The sequence below is a fragment of the Oreochromis aureus genome, linkage group 6, assembly GCF_013358895.1.
Source record: "Oreochromis aureus strain Israel breed Guangdong linkage group 6, ZZ_aureus, whole genome shotgun sequence".
NCBI lineage: Eukaryota > Metazoa > Chordata > Actinopteri > Cichliformes > Cichlidae > Oreochromis > Oreochromis aureus.
Window position 1 is genome coordinate 215,201 of NC_052947.1, and position 21,617 is coordinate 236,817.

Genomic DNA, 21,617 nt, shown 5'->3' on the forward strand with positions numbered 1-21,617 from the left:
TAAAAAGCCGAACGACAATGCTGATTTTTTTAGAGAGTCTTAGCTTACATTTCATATTTTCAGTTGTTACCCTCCACGGCTAAACAAACTCTCTAAATCGGTTTCAATTGTGTACTGATGAACACAACAATGGACATAAGGAGCTTCTTTCAAAGAAAAAACTCAGGTAGATGTTATTTTATATATTATGCTTTGGATGTTGTTCAGTATATTTCTATGCAAAACAAGAGGAATTTCAATACACAGCAGTATATTCACAGCTGAAACCAGATGTTTACATACACTTTAGGAAGAAAACATAAAAACTTTTTTTTACTGTTAAACATCAATTTAGAGTAAACTTTTGTTTTAGATAAATAAATGTTGAAATATATATATATATATATGAAGTCATTCTTTTTTGAACAAAACTCAAAAGAGAGCATAATAATCTTTCAGTCATTTCTACCCTCACTTAATTTCCTTTCGCTGCTCAGCTCTCACACAGTGGCTCAGTTATGCTCCAATCCCTCCATATTGTGGCCAATCACATGCGAGGATATAGGATAATATCATTATGTGAAAAACAGAGAGGGTGAGAGACGCGACAGTCAAGTGGAGCAGCCGTCTATCCTCTCAGTAAGTGAGTGAGACAGTAGACAGCGGTGAGGAGGGCTGTGCGAAAGCAAAAACACATAAATATGCCTGAGACCCGTAAACGAAGCAGCATCTGGCTGCAGTTTAAAGACTTTTTTTGTCTCGGTCTTGGTCTTGGTCTTGGTCTCGTCTCGACTCAGTCTCGGTCTTGGTCTCGTCTCAACTTGGTCTTGGTCTTGGTCTTGTCTTGGTCTCGATACCCTCTGGTCTTGGTCTTGTCTTGGTCTCGGATTAGGCGGTCTTGACTACAAGTCTAGAAGAAGCAGCTATGCAGCGTAAAGACACAGAATAACTCCAGCTTTGTGTCTTTTTTTCATTCTAGCTTAAGTACGGGACAAATCGCGTTCCTTTTCAGCTCAATACGAAAGGTGTAATATTTTCTCTGAATACGGGGCGATTCCTTTTTTTACTGGATGGTTGGCAACTCTACTAATTAACCTTATGAATAAAATAAAGTTCACTATCAGTAACATCATAGCACCCGCCCAGCAGTATAGAAACTCTGTCATTCTAGCTAGTACGCAGGACGAGTTATTGTAATTTACTGTAAAAAGTTAGCACAACGAAAATAAACTATACCTAAACTAGGTTTATATCTGACCCAGATAGACTGCAGTTCATAACTTCTCACCTCAAGTTCAGTTCCCCTGATACTCGGACCGGCAGCCGCCTCTGGTCTCTCCTCCTCCTGTCTCACCTTTCCCTAATCCACCTGCTGGCCTCCACTACTTGCTAATGTTACTGAATCTGTGGAAGCTCCGCCATAGTCACCACCAAACAATTGAGTTATTTTTACACATGTGCCAATCCACCACCTGTCATTGTTTATACGTTACCAAAAAAAAGAAAGAAAAAAAGAACATCGGCCCATGAAAACGAAAAATCACCATTGGCCCACCGGGCAAATGCCCGATGGCCAGTCCAGCTAAGGAGCCATACCGCTCCCCCACCTCGGCCAGTCCAACCACCTCTCCTCCTGCTCTCCCGAGTCACTCCCCCCGGACCTCAACCCCTACCAGTTTGCATATCACGCGAAATAGATCCACAGAAGACGCCGTTGCTGTAGCTCTCCACGTGGAACAGCAGCAAAGCTATGTCCGAAGGCTCTTTGTTGACTGCAGCTCAGCTTTCAATACAATCATCCTTATCACCAAACTGGTCACTCTTGGCCTCCTCCCTCTTACATGGGCCTGGATAAAGTACTTTCTCACTAAGCAGCCCTAGACTGTAAGACTCAGCCCTCATCTCTCCTCCACTCGTATTCTGAGCACTTGCTCCCCACAGGGCTGTGTGCTGAGCCCCACCTTGTATTGCTTCTACATTCACAGCTGCAGTTCGACCCACGACAACAACCTCATCATCAAGTTTGCTGATGGCACCACTGTAGTTGGACTCTCAAAGGAAGACAAGGCAGCTTACATAGAGGAAGTCCTGAAGTTGGCAGCATGGTGTGCAGAGAACAACCTGGCACTGAACACCAAGAAAACCAAAGAGGTCACTGTCGACTTCAGGAGGCACAGCACTGAATTAGCCCCCCCTGTAGCCCCACTTTGTGACTGCTTGCCTATGAAAAGCGCTTAATAAATTAACTTTACTTACTTACATCAATGGTAAGCGTGTAGAGAGGGTCCACACCTTTCGGTTTCTCTTCGTCCTCAACTCCACTGACATCTCCTGGACAGACAACATCACAGCCTTCGTCAAGAAGGCCCAGCACTGGCTGCACTTCCTGAGGGTCCTCAGGAGGTACAAACTGGACTCCAACCTGCTGCTGACCTTCTACTGCTAGTCCACTGAGAACCTGCTGACATACTGCATCACAGTATTGTACAGCAGCTGCACTAAGGCGGATAGAATGAGGCTTCAGGGAGTAGTCAAGGCGGCACATAAGATCATTGACTGCCCTCACCCCTCCCTGATGGACATTTATTCCTCCTGCTGCCTCAGCAGAGCAGCAAACATCAAGGACAACTCCCACTCTGGTTTTGACCTGTTCAACCTGCTTCCCTCAGGGAAGCGCTACAGGTGGATCAGCACAAAGACTGACAGACTCAGGAATAGTTTCTTCCCAAAAGCCATAACCACCCTGAACTCATACATGCACTGACGACACAGTTTCACCCCTCAATCCAAGGGCTTCCCTCTATATCAGGGGTCAGCAACCTTTAACACCCAAAGAGCCATTTGGACCCGGTTTCCGCTGAAAAGAAAACACTGGGAGACGCATATACTCTTTGACATCTAAAATGAAGATAACTCTGTATATATTGTTTTTTTTGCCTTTATGCTTTGTTTAAACAACTATGGTGTGTTCATAGATTTTATGAAATTCATGAAGTGCTTAACTTAAATTATGCATGTAGCAAACAAAAAATGTTGTGAGCCGCCATCCTTATATCGCCTTTGGGCCTTTGGAGCATGTAGCGGAGCCTTGACTTGAATTTTTTTTTAAAAAGCACTATGTCACTAAACAATGAAAAATAAATAATGCAAAATATCTGCATAAATATTTATTTGAGCTGGCTAATGTGTGTGGTGTGTCGTGGTCTGCGGTGCCGCTGCAGGGGAGGCACCCGCAATCACGCCTCTCTGGCTTAAAGTCTGTGCTCTCTTTGCTGTTGTGTTGTTGTTGTTGGTGTGTGTTGGGCTGTGAGCTGGAAAGCTTCAGCCAGCTGTGTGTGTACAGCAACCGTGTGTGAAAAGGGGTCAATAAAGAGATGCTAAAAAGCATGTTCATGCAAACATTGACGCGTCGGATATGTTTACAATGGGGCTTCTGCTCCTGAATGTCTGCGTACAGCGTCTGCTAATTGGGGCTGTACGAAGTCACTTTCATCTTTACGCAGGACTGCAAGCTGTCGTCTGTGAGGCGTGAGTGGTGTTTGTTTTTAACATAGTTGGTGGTGCGTAAAAAAGATTTGTATGTGTAAAAAAGATTCAAAAAAGTGCCCCTCCAACAGCCAAACCCATCTGTTCTCTGATTGGATTGTTACATTTGTGATTAACATGACATTGACCAATCAGATGAAAGGAAGAAAAATAGGGTCAAAATTCGTACTTGTAACTTGCAGGGGTTTTTTTGGCTAAGTCCACACACAAATCTTTTTTACGCACACACAAATTTTTTTTACACATACAAATATTTTTTACACACACACAAATTTTTTTTACACATACAAATCTTTTTTACACACACACAAATCTTTTTTACACATACAAATCTTTTTTACACACACACAAATTCGATTTACAAGTACAAAACTGAAGTACAAAATATTTATGACCACATTTTGAGCCCATACTATCCTCACTGCACTGCACAGCATATATTACGTTGTAATGGTTTTTGTGTGGGAGTTTTGTCCTTGGGATGAAGCAGTTTTTGTCTCAGTATATGGCTGGGTCTGAAGTACACTGGGTGGTCGTGCTTGGAGAAGACTCTCCTGAGTTTCTCAGATAAACCTGCTGCATAAGGGAGGACAATACTGTTCCGTTTTGTCTGTCTGATTCTCCCTAGTTAGTTCTTTTCTGTGCCTCTTTGCTGATTTGATGAAAGCCCAATTAGGTTGACAACCTATTTTAAGAGCTTTCTTTACCTGTGTGTGTTCCTTCTTATTCCCTTCAGGCTTAGAGGGAACATTTTCTGCCCAGTGTTGTGGGGTCCTGATTACTCCAAGATGATGGTGGGAGTCAAAGAGTAGGGACTGGTCTGTGTGTGTGGGCTTCCGGTAAACTTCCGGTAACATTCTGTGGTCATTTCACTTAATCAAGTGATTTGAGTAGGCCACAAACATGATCTGAGCCATCAGAGGATGAACTTGTTCTTTCAGAACTAAATGGAACTGACTGATTTATTTTGCTGAGTGGCACCACTGATGTGGGCACAGTAAATGCCAATTGTAAATACCTTTGGGATGTTTGAAACCGCTATCATAGTGATATTGATGCTGTTATATCAAATTGATTACCATACTACTACTAACAGCTATATTAATAGGAAAAACTTAAAACTAACATGAAACTACAATCTTTTTAAAAGAAGAGGTGAGCCAATGTGGTGAAATAAAATGCCCCTGTCCCAAGATTTTGTTTTTTTTAAATGTGTGTCACAATGATAACACTTTTTTTTTTTTTTAATGTAAAAAGCAGCAGCTGTTTTTGAGTCATTGAGTGTTTGTACACAAATACATGCATGATGATGCCTGAGAGCCTCTATATCTTATATTCCACAAACACGATGAAAAAATGAGTCACATGACTCATGATTAGATTTTGCCAAGGAGACACTGTGGGGAGTGTGGAATGTCATCTGTCATCTGCTCGCGCTCCCACGGACGGCAATCACGATCACTTTTTGGCACAACACCTGTAGCTAGGGGGCAAAACAACCGCATGAGTGCTGCTGTTTGACTGAGGAAGAATAAAGTAGTCGTGGTAAGCCATTCACATGACCACTTCAAGATGACAAAGCAACAAGGTGATATATACCAGTTTTTAAATTGTGTTGATAGGCCACGTAAAACCAGAGTCATGATAAACGATATATACGCGGCGTTTTTCCCTGAATAGTTTTGTCAGGTTTACTGTCTAAGGACAGAGCTGGCAAGCACTCTCTGCTTATGACCCAAAAAAACAAAAAACAGCCCTTTAAAATCAGGCAAAAAACATAAAATCCGAGTAGAAAAAGTTATATTTTTTACTGTAACAACCACAAACATGTTTATTGAATCATATTTCATAACTTTAAATGCAAATATAAATGGTCAATTTTAAAATCATATGCACAAGTTTTTCAAACAACAAAGTTATTTGCAGCCATTCACCTTTTACCCTTTTTAAAAAAAAACAATTTCAAACTATTTACATAACAATCAGGTGTTCTGCATTCTATGAGATGCCACACAAATTATTTTTGCCACTCCAAAAAAATAATTTCTGTCCACTATAAAGGAGAACATTACAGCAGGCCTGACAGCAGCAGGTGTATTACTCCTCCTGTTTTTTTTTATAACTGGAGACAGCAGTCACCTCATTGTTCTGACACACAACACCAAACTATCCAAAACACTACACTACACAAGACAACACATTAACTACACACTCCAAACATGCTAAACGACACAAATCTCTCACATCTCAAAACTCACTCTTTCTCTTTTTCTGCTGTCTTTCTCTCACTCTCTCTCTCTCTCTCTCCCTCTCTCTCTCACCGTTACTCCTAAAACTTCGCCCTCTTCCTAAACAACCAAATGTCATGTTGCTGTATCATTTTTTGATTGGTCGTGTGGTACACTTTTCCACCAACACGAAAGGGCTGTTTTTTTGTTTTTTTGGGTCATAAGCAGAGAGTGTTTGCTAGCTCTGTCCTTAGACAGTAAACGTGACGAAACTATTCAGGAAAAAACACCTCGTATATATTGTTTATCATGACTCTGGTTTTATGTGGCCTATCAACACAATTTAAAAAATGGTATATATCACCATGTTGCTTTGTCATCTTAAAGTGGTCATGTGATTGGCTTACCACGACTACTTTATTCTTCCTCAGTCAAACAGCAGCACTCATGCGGTTGTTTTGCCCCCTTAGCTTCAGGTGTTGTGCCAAAAAGTGATCGTTTGCCAGAAAGTGATTGCTGTCCGCGGGAGCGCGCACAGCTGCTTAAAGCTATAGCGCCCAGATTACTTACATAGACAGCTACTTCCGTGCAACTGATATAAGATGTGGTAAGCTGAACACAGCTTCAGCCGTCTGTTTGTTGAAAAATAGTAATGCGACCGCACCACATTTTCTTGTTAGTAACGGTAACGGCATTGTAACGATAGAAATAGTAATTAGTTAAATTACTTGTTACTGAAAAAAGTAACGCCCTTAGTAACGCCATTACTTGCAACGCCGTTATTCCCATCACTGCTGATCAGTAAGATAACCAAAAGTTGATGTTAAACTGTGTTATAGAGTCTAAAAACTGCTGGTAAGAATGACCTGCGGTAGCACTGTGGGTATAAAAGTATTCTGCTGAACGAGCTGCTCAGTGTGGGGTGTTGTCCATGATGGATCTTAGCTTAGACAACATCCTCTCCTCCCTAACCTGCTCGATGGACTTCAGCGGACAGTCCAGGACAGAACTGGCCCTCGTGACCAATTTGTTGAGTTTCCCCGTGCCCCTCTCTGCCATTCCACCACTCCAGCAGACCACAGCCTAAAAGATGGCAGACGCCACCACAGTGTCGTAAAACATCCTTAGGAGTGTTCTGTTCACCCCGAAGGATCTCAGCCACCGTTGCAGGTGGAGACAACTTAGACCCTTTTTGTAGAGTGCATTTGTGTTCGTGGACCAGTCCAGTTTGTTATTGAGGTGAACACCCAGGTACACCCAGGTAACTCCAAAACACGTACAAACTCCAAAGCACGTACAAACTCCAAAACACGTGCAAACTCCAAAACACAACGGAAGTGCTCCAGTACGCTAGGGGCAGTGTTGAGTTTTTGTTACCTAGTGGCTACACAAGCTAGGAAGTACCAACGACTGGATTTGGTGTGTGGTAGTAACAGGTAAATGAACATTTTTCTTTTAATTATTTGAATATATATGAGTGTGGTTGTTCTATCCTTGCAGGTGTTTTCTGCCAGTATCCGGCAAGTTTGTTGTGTTTGCAACAAACTTGCCGTTTATTTTGCAAATCGAGTTCAACACTGCCCCTAGCGTCCTGGAGCACTTCCGTTGTGTTTTGGAGTTTGCATGTGTTTCGGAGCTTGTATGTGCTTTGGAATTTGTATGTACTTTGCAGTACATACAAATTTGCACTGCTCCAAAGCATTTTGTACGTGCTTCGGAGTTTGCACGTGCTTCGGAGTTTGTACGTGTTTTGGAGTTTGTGTGTGCTTTGTCTCTAGGGGCCACCGTATTGGAGCCACACAGGTATATCACCTCAATCTCCTAGAAACATGGAGAGAGGCTGAGAGGCTTCTCTGATGAGTCTGAAGGAGAGAGATTAGTTGGGGCCAGAGGTGCCAAATTCAATCATTCCCGTCTCCCTCCATTGTGATGACCATCTCACACAGGTCCAAAGAGCAGATGTTGCTGCATTGCAACAGCTAAGTAAAGTAATAGAAGAGTCACACAGCACGTGGTGTAGCCCCATTGTTTTTGCAGTAAAGAAAGATGGGGCTATATGGTTCTGTGTTGAATATCGCAAGGTGAATGAGATCTCACAGTTTGATGCCACGGGTCAATGAGCTCCAGGACCGGTTAGGCACTGCTCACTTTTTTTTACAATGCTGGATTTAACCAAGGGCTACTGGCAGATTCCCTTGTCTGTAGAGTCTTAGGAAAATTGTACCAATTTTTCACACTTCCATTCGGCTTGTGGAGCCCCAGCCACTTTCCAGCACCTCATGGACTGCATGCTGTGTCCACAAGCTACATATACTGCTTCTACCTGGATGATGTTGTCATCCACAGTGAGACCTGGGTGGAGCATGTGCAGTGGGTGGCAGGGGAGACTGGTTTTCGCAGCCGGTGAGCATCTTCTAATCATGCCTTCCCTATTTCAGTAGTGGTCGTGCCAGAAAGGAAAAAGGAGTTGTGATAGTGTATTACACACACAGATTTTATCTCATCAGTCCAAAAAATATTTTCCCAAAAGACTAATCAAGGTGTTTTTTGGGCAAATGTGAAATGAAACTTTGTGCTCTTTTTGGTCAGCAGTACATCACAAGGTTTGGACAGCTGATGTGTGACCTTTTTCTATATTCTAGTGGTAGATGAATAGTAATAATAGTGGTAGATGAACATTTGACTCTAAAAAGTATGTTTCAGGGTTCCTGGGTTGTTGATCCAGTGTTTTCAGTTTGTTTATGTTCACTGTTTTTAGTCCATGCGTTTACTGTCTTAGTGTGGTAATCTTCTGTCTATGTGCATTATGTTTAGTTCCACATCCTGTGTGTGATTAGTTACATTAAGTTCAGCTGTGTACTCAACACTCTCTTATCATCATCATCATTAGCCTGTGTATTTAAATCCTCAGTTTTCCTCAGTTCCTTGTCTTGTCATTGTGGTTGTCAATTCTGCATGTTTATTTCAGTTCAGTTTGTCCCTGCTTCGTCTCCGCTGCCAGACGTTTCCGCACCTGCTGGTCCTGCTTCATCTCCACCACCCACAGCTCCCACGCCATCGCCTGTAGCTCCTCCAGCCGCGACTCCCACGTCGTCACCTGCAGCTCCTCTACCCGCAGCTCCCATGCCATCGCCTACAGGATCCGCCTCGTCTGGTCCTGCATGCCAGCCACCTGCCAAGCTGCCCAACAGCCTCCATTCACAGCTTGTCCTGTGTCACTGCCATTTTCTATGCGGGCTGTCCTCTGGATCGGCCATGTGGTTGCCCACCTGAACTGATTCTTCTCAGCCGTTGGCCACGTGGCCAACCACCTGAACACATTCGTCTCTGCTGCTAGCCATGCCGCGCCCACCAGAACTAATCAATTTTGGACAGCCTTCTTTCTCATCATGCAGAAAGTAACAAATAATCTGCCAAGTGTGTGTGTCTAACTAGAAGCAATAGCACTTGAAAGAGGCCATTGATCTGTTATTTATATTTGGTCCACATAGTATGGAGGGTTAATAGCACTACTATGAGAGCGTACCATGGACAATAAATCATTTTCATTTCAACAAATGGGCTATAAAAAATGTACAAATTGATTACTTTGCAATGGGGAACGTGTATTATTATTAGCTGACAAATTAGCCTATAATTACCTCATTTGTTTTAGCTAATTATAGGCCAACTTCCAACCTTCCTTTTATCTAAAAAATTTGTGAAAGAGTAGTGGCAAAACTTATCATCTGAAGAGGAATGGTTTATTTGAAGAGTTTTTTCTTATCTGTGCTAGGACCTATTCCGTTTCCATTATACATGGTTCTCTTACGCAATATCAATACAAGGCATAGCATACATTTTCACTCCTATGCAGGTACCCAGCTTTATCTAGCCACAAAACCAGATGATACACATCAATTAGTTAAACTGTAGGAATGCCTTAAGACACAAAGGCCTGGATGACCGCTAATGCTTCTAAATTCATATAAAACTAAAACTCCTAAATATCTTTGAATTTTTGAACAGGATATGGCCTGCAATTTGCATATTAAATTAACATGTAGGATTCCTTTCTTTCATATACACAATGTTTCTAAATTAGAAAGATCTTTTCTCAGAGTGATCCTGAAAAACTAGGTTGGGCAAGGTTAGACTTCTTGACTACTGGAATTCATTATTATCAGGCTGTCCTAAAGACTCCTTTAAAAGCCTTCAGTTGATCCAAAATACTGCAGAAAGAGTAGGGGATGAGAACTAGAAATGGAGAGCATATTTCTCCCACACTGACTTCTTTCAGTGGTTCCCCATTAAATCCAGAATCGAATTTAAAATCTTATTCTAAAGACCTCATATTACTGTATTACCCCAATAGAGCATTTAGCGCTCACACTGCTGGTTTACTTGTGGTTATTAGGATAATTAAAAGTAGAATAATAGTCAGGCCTCTCTTCTGTGGAACCAGCTCCCACTTTGGATTTGGTAGACAGACTTTTTAGATTAGGTTTAAAACTTTTCTTTTTGACAAATCATAAGGTTAGGGCTAGATCAGGAGAACATGAATCCTCCCTGAGTTATGTTGCAGTAGCCCTAGGCTACTTAGTTACCATTAATTGCTGCCTCTCTTCCACAGCATGTCTTTTGTCCTGTCTTCCCCACTCTCATCCCCTATGGTCGTGGCAGATGGCTGCCCCTTCCTGAGCTGGGTTCTGCTACAGGTTTCTTCCTGCTTAAAAGCAAGTTTTTCCTTCCCACTTTCACACTGTCCTTTAAAAAGACTAAAGCTTCATTTTTTAACATTCTTAGCCTTATTCTCTAACTGAAGACCCTCACCTAAAATGGCCACCACCTCATCGTCCTGGATGACCTCCAGCGATCCAGACACGACGAAGCAAAGGCTGTCCACGCTCTCTCCAGCATGATAGATAAGGTCACCAGGGGCACTGTGGATGGTCTGAAACTCCATGGCCAGAGCCCGCAGGCAGCCATCACTGGCCAGGCGAAATGCCGGGTGTTCCTTAAACACCTTCCTGTTGAGGTGGACACAGATGTCTGCTCGCATGTCCTTTGGACAAATCTGCAGCACCTGCAAACAGAGTTAGACCAAGGTGAGGTCACATAGAGCCAGATAAATAATGGTCATTGCTAAAATGTCAGCAGTAGTTATATTCAGGATTTCCTAGGCTGACCTGAAAACAGAAATACAGTTAATGTAGACATAATGATGCTGCCATTTTTATGCTTCATTTCCATGCTGATGAACTACATTCTACTTACTTACTTACTTACATTGTTCCACTGCCAAACCTTTTGGTCATGACTGACTGAAGTATTGACTAAGTACAGGATTGGCTGTGGCACCTTCCTGATGTATTCATGGATCTTTGTTGTTCCATCCTGGACAACAAAGACACTAACTAGTCCTCGGCCCCTCGGCCTCCTTCCTTCTGTTTAGCATACAGTCTCAAGATGCTGGATTTGGGGTGAAACCCTCCATGCATGGTAATCAGCTTCGTTGTCTTGATGTCAGTGGCTTCTATGTCCTCCTTTGACCATATTATTATTCCAGCAAGGTATCCGGTGGCCAGTGGGGCATAAGTGTCAATTGCCCAGATCTTGTTCATTCCATTCAGCTGACTGCTCAGGACTTGCCTTACTCTTTGCAGGTATTTAGTGGTTGCAGTTTTCCTAGCGGCCTCTTCATGGAAATATATTGTGATTTATTTGTGCAGAAGAGTATGAATGGTTCCATTTTTTCAAAACTCAAAACTTTAAGAATTCTGGTTTCAGTTTGGTTGGGCAGTAATGTCACTGCTAAAACTGTAGCTATAACTGTATAGAAGCAAAAATTCACACTGTTCCAAAAAATAGTAATGTCAAAGTATATTACTGTAATTTTTTACAGTTTTGTACTGTCTTCCTAGGATATCATTCAATTTACATAAGCAGACTGTGATCTTACATGTCAAAGGTAAAACAACATAACATCACTGTAAATATAGTAAAACACAATTTACTTGTTTCTTAAATATATTTTTTCGTACATATGCATATTTAGATCGTAAAAATACATCCAGAAACAGCTAGTTCTCTCCCATCATGCCTTGGGACATGTGCTGCTGTTTAGATGTTCTTGTTTTATTGTTTATGGCTAGTTACTTTTAACTGTTATCTTGAATGTTGTGTTTACGCCGTGGTGCAGAGTCACTGACAGTTGTTTTGTAGCGGGATGTCACTCATGTACCATGAGTGACTTCTGTTCTGCTGTTGTTGAAGGTTGAGGCACATGGAAACACTGGAAAGTGTTTAAATAAAGAGCTCCCCCTATCAGCTTGGGGTTGAATAACAAGCTCAATGTCTTTGAGCTAATTAGTTAAGATTCTTTTGCATGCCACAATCTAAATCAGTTCACAGCCATGCTGTGCTAATTATATATTTTTTTTAATAAATGTAGAGGTAGGAATTGCAATTAATATAAATCTCAAAGTATTCACAACATTCCTGAACAGAAATAGGCCTCTGCACCTGGGGTGAGGGTGTGGCCATGAAAACAATGTGATATGCCATTGGATGTTGGGACACATAATGACATGACGCTAAGCATCGGCCAATGAATGTGAACTAACAACAACAAGCCGTAGGAAAGAATCGTGCATTTTACAGTTTTGTTCTGTTCTTCTAGAATATCATTAAAGTTACGTAAATAGACTTTGACTTCACATTTCAAATGTAAATTAACGTCAAATCACTGTAATGTAATGAAACATAATTGTCATGATCATTAAATGTATCTGTCTGTACATATGCATATTTAGATTGTTAAAATACATTCACAAATGTATCATGATTCCACAAATATCTGTCCGTTATTTGAAAGACTAAACTGTTGGATTCAAATGTAATGCTACGGTAAAGTATATAACATGAGCCCTATAAGCTTGTGTTACATCACATAAGTATTATTATCATTGCTAGCTAGGGCGATTGTAGCTCATGAGTTAGCAGTTCGCCTTGCAATCAGAAGGTTGGCGGTTCGAACACTCTCGGTCGTTGTGTCCGTGGTCAAGACACTTCACCTACTGGCGATGGCCAGAGGGGCCGATGGTGCGATATGGCAGTCTGTCCCGGAGGAGACTAACTGTATATTTCTGGACATTTACGTATTATGATTCATATTGCCACATTCATTGACCTTGTTTATAGGTAATTTCATTGTTTGATCACGTTACAATGTTCCTAATTTGATGTCTAAAAGCACTTGGAAAAGGCAGAATCCCATGTAACATTACTGCAACAAACTCTATTTTCACTACTGAAAATGACCGTATTTTTATGGGACAGTTATTTTCTGTTATTTTACGGTCGTATTTTGGTGCCCCAGCTGCCGGAATATTACTGTTTTTTGGGGATGTTTTCTTTTTCTATTTATAGATGATTTCACTGTTTAATGACATTAACATGTTCCTAATTTAATGTTTAGCGGCACTTGAAACAGGCGAGATCCCATGTCAAATTAGCGCAACTAATTGTATTTTCATTACTGGAAATAACCGTATTTTTATGCGGGAGTTATTTTCTGTAATTATACAGTCGTATTTTGGCGCCCCAGCTGCCGGAATATCGCCGTTTTTTCAAGACGCTTTTTCTAACAGTGCATAATAAATAAATAAACAACCACAACCAGCTGTTTCACTTTCAATAACACAGTGATTTGGACTGAATTGTTACCTTGTCAGTATCAATGCCTCTTGACATAGACCAGGTGGACACAATGTAGTCCATCACACGCTCACTCAGGCCTTTAGGGACCTGGTAGAGCTTGAGGAAGTCTCTCACACTGTTGAGCATCTCATGGTACCTGTTGGTGTTGGCGTACATCTGCTGGAAGATGGTGGTGACGTTACCAAAGATGGTGGCATACAGCAGCGCTGTAAATAGAGGACAAAGAATATTAAGTTCTTATACTTCTCTACAAAACCTACTGTTACATTGTAGATGTTATATTGTCAGACCTGTCTTTATTATTCACAAAACAGAATTTCAGTGTTGCAGCAATCACTTCAGTCACTTATAGATGTGGTCAAATACCATATTATGAGATATGAAATACTTTATTTAAAAACTTATTGTGTTACAGAATAAGTTTAAACAGAAATTACAAAAATGTGGAGACTATATGAAAGTCCAGTATGAGGTGCATGAAATGCCTTTATCCATTAACTATCTAATTCCATTGACCACTGCCATAGTCATGCGAATAAACTCTGCTTCAGCTGACAGAGGAATCTGAACAGTCTTTTGATTCAAACAACGACAAATTACTCTGATAAGTAATATGAAGGCATCACATCAGACCATAGAAACAGCACAGAAGATCTAACTCATCAGGCCAGGAATCTGCAGTCAATTTTCACTTACAACCCTGTGACTGCTCTTTCAATGACAAGGATGCACACATCCTTGATAGGAAGGAGTGCTGGTGGATGCCATTTATATTAAAAAGGAAAGACCATCTCTGAATCGCAGAGGGGGCCTAAGGGTACATCTTTCACCATCTCCCAATGCAGTGACTGCATCCTCTCTGTCAATGGCACTCATGGCCATTGATCAGTGGTCACTGACATATTAATGACCATGAAACTGACCTCACACCCATTTTTAATCAGTGGTGCTAGGTTGGGTAGGAAATTTCTATCCATAGCAATGCTAGAATACTTGTACAAGTTGTCTGAAATTTCTGAAACTCCTTATTATATCAGCTACAAATAGCTCCTCATTTAGCTCCTAGTTCAAAGAGATTGAAGTGAAAGATAATAAAAAGTGACAGGTTTTTGAAAGGTTTTTTGAAATCAACAGCAAAGAAAGATAAGATTTGTAAAAGCACATCAACATGTTGTGTGATTCACTTAATAGACCTCAAAACACTCTTCGAAATAACAATGACAAAGAAGTGTTCCAGAAAGAAACATAATTTCAGTTTTATCATCTGTTTACATTCTGTTAATCAGGCACTTAAATGTAAATGCTCAATAGTTGCAACTGATTTTTTATGGTTTAAGGTTTTTGTTCAGTGAAATCACAGTAGAGGACAGTGCAGTAGTTTGAATCTCGTTGTTGACTCTGGCCTTTCTTTGTGGAGTTTTAATGTTCTTACTGTGTCTGTGTGGTTGCTCTGGCTTCCTCCCACAGTCCTAACATATGCTTATAACATATACCAAGTTAACTGGGGATTCTAAATTGATCATCATTATGAGGGAGATAAAAACTTTTTGTTATAAAGTGCTGTGTGACTGTTGTTAGCTGTGGCTTGTGTACTACATTACAGACTGGAATTCATTTTGTGCTGTAAATCATACAGAGACATTAATTTCCCACCTCAGACTAACATATTAAAAAAGTCAAAATCTCTGATTAGCTATTCTCACCTCATGCAAGTGATCATTTGAGAGGTGCTCTTCAAAGCGACTTATAGCGACTTATAGTTGGCAAGAGGACATTTCTAGCAAACAGGCATTTTTTTTTTACTCTAAAGATGTTTCTTTGGAACGTTCTGTTGTCTTTCCTACAAGGTAATGGACATGTGCACTGGTGTTTCTCTGTATAAAAAAAATTAACCTTTAGCAAATCCACAGCTCAGCCCATCAATGCCTGCTACAGTCTATCCCTGACTCAGCTGCTCTCCCTCACTGCCTGTCAGCAGTATGCACTCTGGGTCATCAGATCAATGCCAACCCCATCCAGCATGCAGCAGGAGCCTGCTGTCATCCTCTATGAACACAGTCAAAGTGTGGAGCTGACCGTAGCATAGAGAACTTGCTGTGACCTCCCTAAAGGTTACTGTGCAGCCTCAGCACAGAGGTGGAGCTGAGTTGGTGTTAAAACAAAAACAGCAGGTTCAGAACAGATGCCAGGTCTAGAGGTCCACTACTGAGCTGTTGTGCGCAGCAGTTAAGATGTTTCTTAATTTGTAACATGAATTTATTCACAAACACACTCTAAGCTGAAACTTCTCTCCCATCTACCAAAGCAGTCAAGCTGCTTTAAAAAACAAAAACTTAACTAACTTAACTAGCTAACTTCATGTTAAATTACTGTTAACAAACCTGTCTTCTGTGCCTTTTTCATGTCTCAGCGTTTCCCTGAGAAGCCTTCCCTGTGTCTGTTCCTGGCCACTTCCCGATTCTTATATACAGTCGTGTAAATATTTGTGATAGATCTTGTTGGGTTATTGTGGATTTGGGTGTCTTCTCACTTGGGGTTCTTCTCACTGAATAAAACACGTGTGATTTGATCGCTGAGTTTACTGAGCCTGCTTTTGGGTCCTTTTAGTTGTGCAGGCCTCTGGGCCACCCTGTGAAAGTACGGACCGGTCAAGCCATGGACCCAACAGACCCGGTTCACTCTGCAATTGCCAAGCAAGGTGTGTAATTAGGACAATATGAACAGGTTCTACAACACCTAACTGAACAATGTAAATCTATTGGGGGTAAGCAGGATGAGATCTTACCCAACATTTGGGAATGACAAACTGCAACTCACCCCGAGCTGGTTCTGTGCTGAACCAAGGGATCCCACATCAGGTCCCATCGCTACACCCCCACCCTTCATGCCGATTTTCCAGGACGCTGTCTCTCCTGCTCTGAACAATTCTCCTGAGAGTTAGGCCATTGCGGGGGTTTCTTGCGCCAATGCTCCATGGTGTTCAGTCGTTCGCATTGCTCTTTCCAACGGTGCTTCTAAACTCACCTATCCTATCTCATAGTAATGCTGAGGGGAGGAGCACTGGCTTAGGCTGGAGTGTTTCTCACGTTCTGTCCAGTTTCCATGTGTCCGTATGTTATTCTGGGTGAGTTTAAAAAGACCTTTTCTCATCTCGCTTTTGAGGGCAGTCCGGCAAAGAGATTAAATTAAATTAAATCTCAGGCAGGGAAACGCAGTTCAGCAGAATTTATTATTGATTTTTGCACCGTGGGATTTTCCTTTATACCCTGAATGATCAGATGAAGGACGACCTGGCTTCCCGTGATGAGCTGGCCACATTCAAGGATTTGGTCGAGAGGAACTGCTGAACCTAGTGATCTTTCTTCCTTTCCGCTCCCATTTCTGGTTCCGGTCCAGCTCCTTTGGAGGTTATTTCTGAAGAAAGGAAAAGGTATGAGGTATGGGGATATGGGTGGGTGGATCCACGGTTAGCTATAAGCCCTGTCTAATGCTCCCTGTGACTATTAGCTTGCCCCATGTGTCTCACTCATTGAATGCGCTCGTAGATTTGGGCACTGAGCAGAGCTTAATCGACTTTGATTTAGTCAGTGAGCTTTGCCTTCCACTCATTCCTCTTGACCATCCCATCACAGCAACTGCCCTCAATAATCAAGTATTCCCACAGATTACTCATCGAACCAGGAAGATGGATCAACCTGCATATCATACCTACTCAGGTGAGAAGAGAGCTGGAGAGGCTCAGACAGGGGAAAGCAGCAGGACCTGCACAGCATTAGTCCCAGAGTGCTGAAGGCCTGTGCCTCCAGAAAGTCCCAGTGCTATGGAAAACATTGTGCCTGGTCCCAGTGCATAAGAAGAATCATCCAGCAGCACTAAATGACTAAAGGCCTGTAGCACTAACCTCTCATATTATGAAGGTTTTGGTGAGACTTATCCTGGAACACCTCAGACCCCTGGTGAGCAAGTCACAAGACCCTCTGCAGTTTCCATACCAGCCCCACTTAGGGGGTGGACAATGCAGTGATACATCTGCAGCAGAGAGCGTATTCCTCCCTCAACAGACACAACACCACAGTTTGGATAATGTTCTTTGACTTTTCTAGTGCCTTCAACACCGTCCAGCCTGGGCTGCTGAGAGAGGAGTTGGAGGACATGCAGGTAGAGGCTCCACTGGTCCAGTGGATCAGCGACTACCTGACAGGCAGACCACAGTTTGTGAGACTGCAGAGCTGATTGTCAGAGAGTCTGAACAGCAATATTGGAGCACTCCGGGGAACTGTTCTGTCCCCTTTCCTCTTCACCATCTATAGGGCCGACTTCAAGTACATCACAGACACTTGTCTCCTCCAGAAATTCTCTGATGACACGGCCATTATTGGAAGTGTGGACATGGGAAGGGAAGAGGAGTACAGAGGACTGATCGATCGTAAGGTGGTGTGAGGTGAGCCATCTGCAGCTGAATGTGGCCAAAACAAAGGGGCTAAAGAAGATTCTTGGTTGAGAGATGAAACGTCCTCAAGAAACTTGATGAAATTTCTTGATGAGGTTCTTTACAAGCTCCTTAGGCTACATAAAATGGTGAATCTCTTGGTATCATCACAGAAGTGATGAACAGATTTCAGTCCAATATCTATCTGTAGATATAGCAGATGTAGAATGTTCTGGAAAGGAAATTAACCATCTATTTTTGTCTTTCCTGCAGATTCCAACCAGTTAGCATTATAACTCTCTCACTCGTATTCCTAATGACCCAAACTGATTCTCCAGAGGCTTTCAGCCACTTTGTGGACAAGAAAGGTGTGTTAATTATAGCTTTCATTCCTTTCGTTCCTTGTGAATTCTAATAGGAAGCCAAATGGTCTACCGAGACCAGACTGCTTGGTAGCTTCAATATAGTCGCAGTACAGTGTCTTTACAAGAGTTTCAAAGGGACAAGCTCTCACAGCCACATAAATTGCTGCACACTCAAAAACAACAACTAAAACTGGGTTAGAAATTGATTTTCATTAAACACTCTGTGGCCTCTTAATCTAATTTCAGAGGTATTTCATTGCTGCCTAACAATGCCATCACAAATCAGATATTTTCATTATTTTCAATTTACAAGCAAAGCTTTAGACACCTATTTGATTTGATTACCTTTTCTGCAACATTAGGTGTGTGAAGCTGGTCTAGGCTAACAGACTGTAGATTCTGATATGACACAAGGTGACAGGAGCTTCCGATCAAGGAGACAAATTGTCAACACTACAGCTCCTCATTCTTCAGCTCAGTGAGGAAAAGCTTTTACGTGCAGATGTCCTCTCTGCTCTGGAAAACATCAAACTGTCTGCTTGCCTTTACTTTCAGCAGTTACATAAAATAGACTGTTATTTATAGTGCAAAGACAAAGACATAAAAATAGAAAGATTTATCTTCTGCAGAGTAGGAATAGGAACATAACATTTTATGATATTGTTGGTGGGAAAAAGAAAAAGAAATGTATCTTCTGGAGAGTCTGAATACCAAGAGCAAATGCAATGGAAGCCTAACAATAGTTTCTGGGAGGGGTCAGCAATTTCGCAAGAAAAAAAGACAATTTTTTTTTGTGTCTTGTCAGTGGTATTTCTAGTACACTAAACTAGATGGAGATGAATAGTTTTCTATATTTAAATTTATATATTTTCTATATATATTTAAACACACTCGAGTTGGAGAACACAGAATGTTACATTAATTTTGCTTCGAAAGACAATTGGAGATCTAACAGGACAATTTTCTATAAGCTCAACCTGAACTTAAACCACAGGACTGTGTGCAATGTCTGTGTTTTTAAGTTTACCTAGTCCTGCATTTATATGCATTAATATAAACCAAACACAAATAAGAATAGGACAGCTTTTGCTTGTATTAACAATGACGGTAACAAAGGCTGTATGTTGTGAAAGGCCTCTCTGGTAGCAGCTGACTAGAGCTTAAACAGCATGCTTTAGCTCCTTACTATTCGGGTGTACAGTATAACTACAGATATTCCAGGATTTACCAGGTTGTATACTGTAACATTAGGTTGGTTAAACATGGCAAAGCCTAGACTAAGAAGTTTCAGATTGTTGAAACTGCCTTAATATCAATGGGGAGATGTTTGACAGTCCAGTCAGAATCATAAAGAACTAAAAGAAGTTGTTTTGATAGGAAGAAATTATTTAGGAGCAGTACAAAGAGAGTGCAAGAGATAATCTGGAGACTATAGAAAGAGACCTGATCTCAGCATCATGGAGTCTGTCTGGTGTAACATAAGAAAAAAACAGACACTGAGAGAGTCAAATCCACAGAAAAACTGGTAAGTTCAGCAATTTTCCTGCCAAGTACCTTGATAAACTCAAAAAACAACTGGAAGGCAGAAATGTTTTGCATATTTGGCACAGAGAAATAAGTTGAAAGGAAATGACAAGGACTCACATCCAATCATCATCATGGCTACAGCAAAGATCTTCTCTCCATCTGTGTTTGGTGCTATGTTTCCGAAGCCAATACTGGTCAGACTGGTCATGGTAAAGTACAACGAAGTGATGTAGGCTGAGTCTTTACTGGGCCCGCCCTCCCAGATGCCTGAGCTCGAGGCATTGAATCTGTATGGCATCCCAACTGTCTCTCCTAACAGGTACAACCAGCTGTCCATCCTCACAGTGTTGGTGTTCTCATCAATCACCTCATAGTATCCGATGCTGTACCAGATACAGGCCAGCCAGTGGGCTGCCAGGCCAAACACACATACCAGCAAAACCAGTACAGCAGCACCATACTCAATGTAATGATCCAGCTTTCTGGCAACTCGACCCAAACGCAGCAGACGTACCACTTTGAGAGAGCTAAACAGGCTGCTGATTCCCTGCAAGTGAAAGAAGAGATAAAACAGATAAGAGAAAATCTGACACCGTAGGAGGGAGGGGGACAAATAAACAGAAAAAAGGTGAAAGAAGAGTACGGAAACAATTAATTTTATGAAGGATTTTTCTTGTTTCAAACAAATAGCTCATCATGGGAATCCAAGGGGGCTTTTCCATCAAACATGCTGGCATCAGTTCACACAAACTGTGTGATAATAATAACTTTGCTATTATCGTTATTTTTGCTATGTAACCTATAATGATGGAGGATCACATCATCATCTAATCTGTATGTGACATGTTAGTCATGTATCTTGTTATGTAAAGATCTTGTTGAATGAGTGTAAACTTGAACCAGATTTCAAACAAAAGGCAACAGATCTTATCAATAAAAACAAACTGTGAAATATTAATGTCTTTGCCTTTGTTTTTACTGTCCATTGTGTCTTTTAGCCTGCATCAATCTCTATCGTCATTTCTCATGTAATAAAACACTTTTAACTTTTATTCCACTCAGTGTTACATATTTATATTGGGGGCTCTCTTTGTGCTGATTGGAAACTGAGTGGAGACTTTCATTGATGCTTTTTATTTTGGAAATGGTTGACCTGAAAATACACTTCATATGCAAATGTTTGATTACAAGCTGTTTTCTTGCTCTTTTTTCATTTGTTTTCTTTGATTTGTTTTCAAATTATTATATAAATTGCTGTCATCCACAGGTGTTTTATTTAATCTAATTTCATGAATCAAATGTATATTATGACAATCCTGACATCGCAATTTGTCATATAATTGCTTTGCTGACTTGAGGAGTGGTCTTGCTGGATCAGATCAGTTTATGCATATCATTTTCTGTGAATCCTATAAGCCACTGCTTAATGAAATTCAAACATAGGAAAGAATATAAAGAAAATCACAGTCTGATATCTGGAGTGACAGCAGTTTCATTTTTAATATAAGCATATTTTAAATTTGATACCAACAACATATTTCAGACAGACATGTTCCCACTGTTGTTGTATGATTTAAACATTTGTGTGCAGAAAGAACTTGCTTAACTTATATAATTGCTATGTATAAAGTTTTGAGGCTTCTTCCTTGGCACGACATTAGTTTGGGCAGTTTGAGATGTTTTATTTTATTTTAAGTTTATTTTATATTTTTTGTACAGTCCAAATTACAGTTTAAAAAGTTTTTATGCCACCAACATTAGAAGAGTTTATCCTCTTGCCATCACAAATAGCTTTGCAAAATTGCAAGCTTGTGTTAGCCCTGCATCAGGTTGGTGACCTGT

The 21,617-nt window shown here is 41.1% G+C and overlaps 1 protein-coding gene across 1 annotated transcript in view; it reads right to left on the bottom strand.

Annotated features, from left to right (window-relative positions):
- LOC116326579 (potassium voltage-gated channel subfamily H member 1) overlaps positions 1-21,617 on the bottom strand; it is a 141,686-nt gene that overhangs the window by 76,634 nt on the left and 43,435 nt on the right. The window contains exons 7-9 of the mRNA XM_039614013.1: positions 19,893-20,322; positions 13,461-13,660; positions 10,566-10,818 (exon numbers count right to left, since the gene is read on the bottom strand). Of these exons, the coding sequence (XP_039469947.1) occupies positions 10,566-10,818; positions 13,461-13,660; positions 19,893-20,322 (883 nt within the window). The remainder of the gene's footprint in view (positions 1-10,565; positions 10,819-13,460; positions 13,661-19,892; positions 20,323-21,617) is intronic.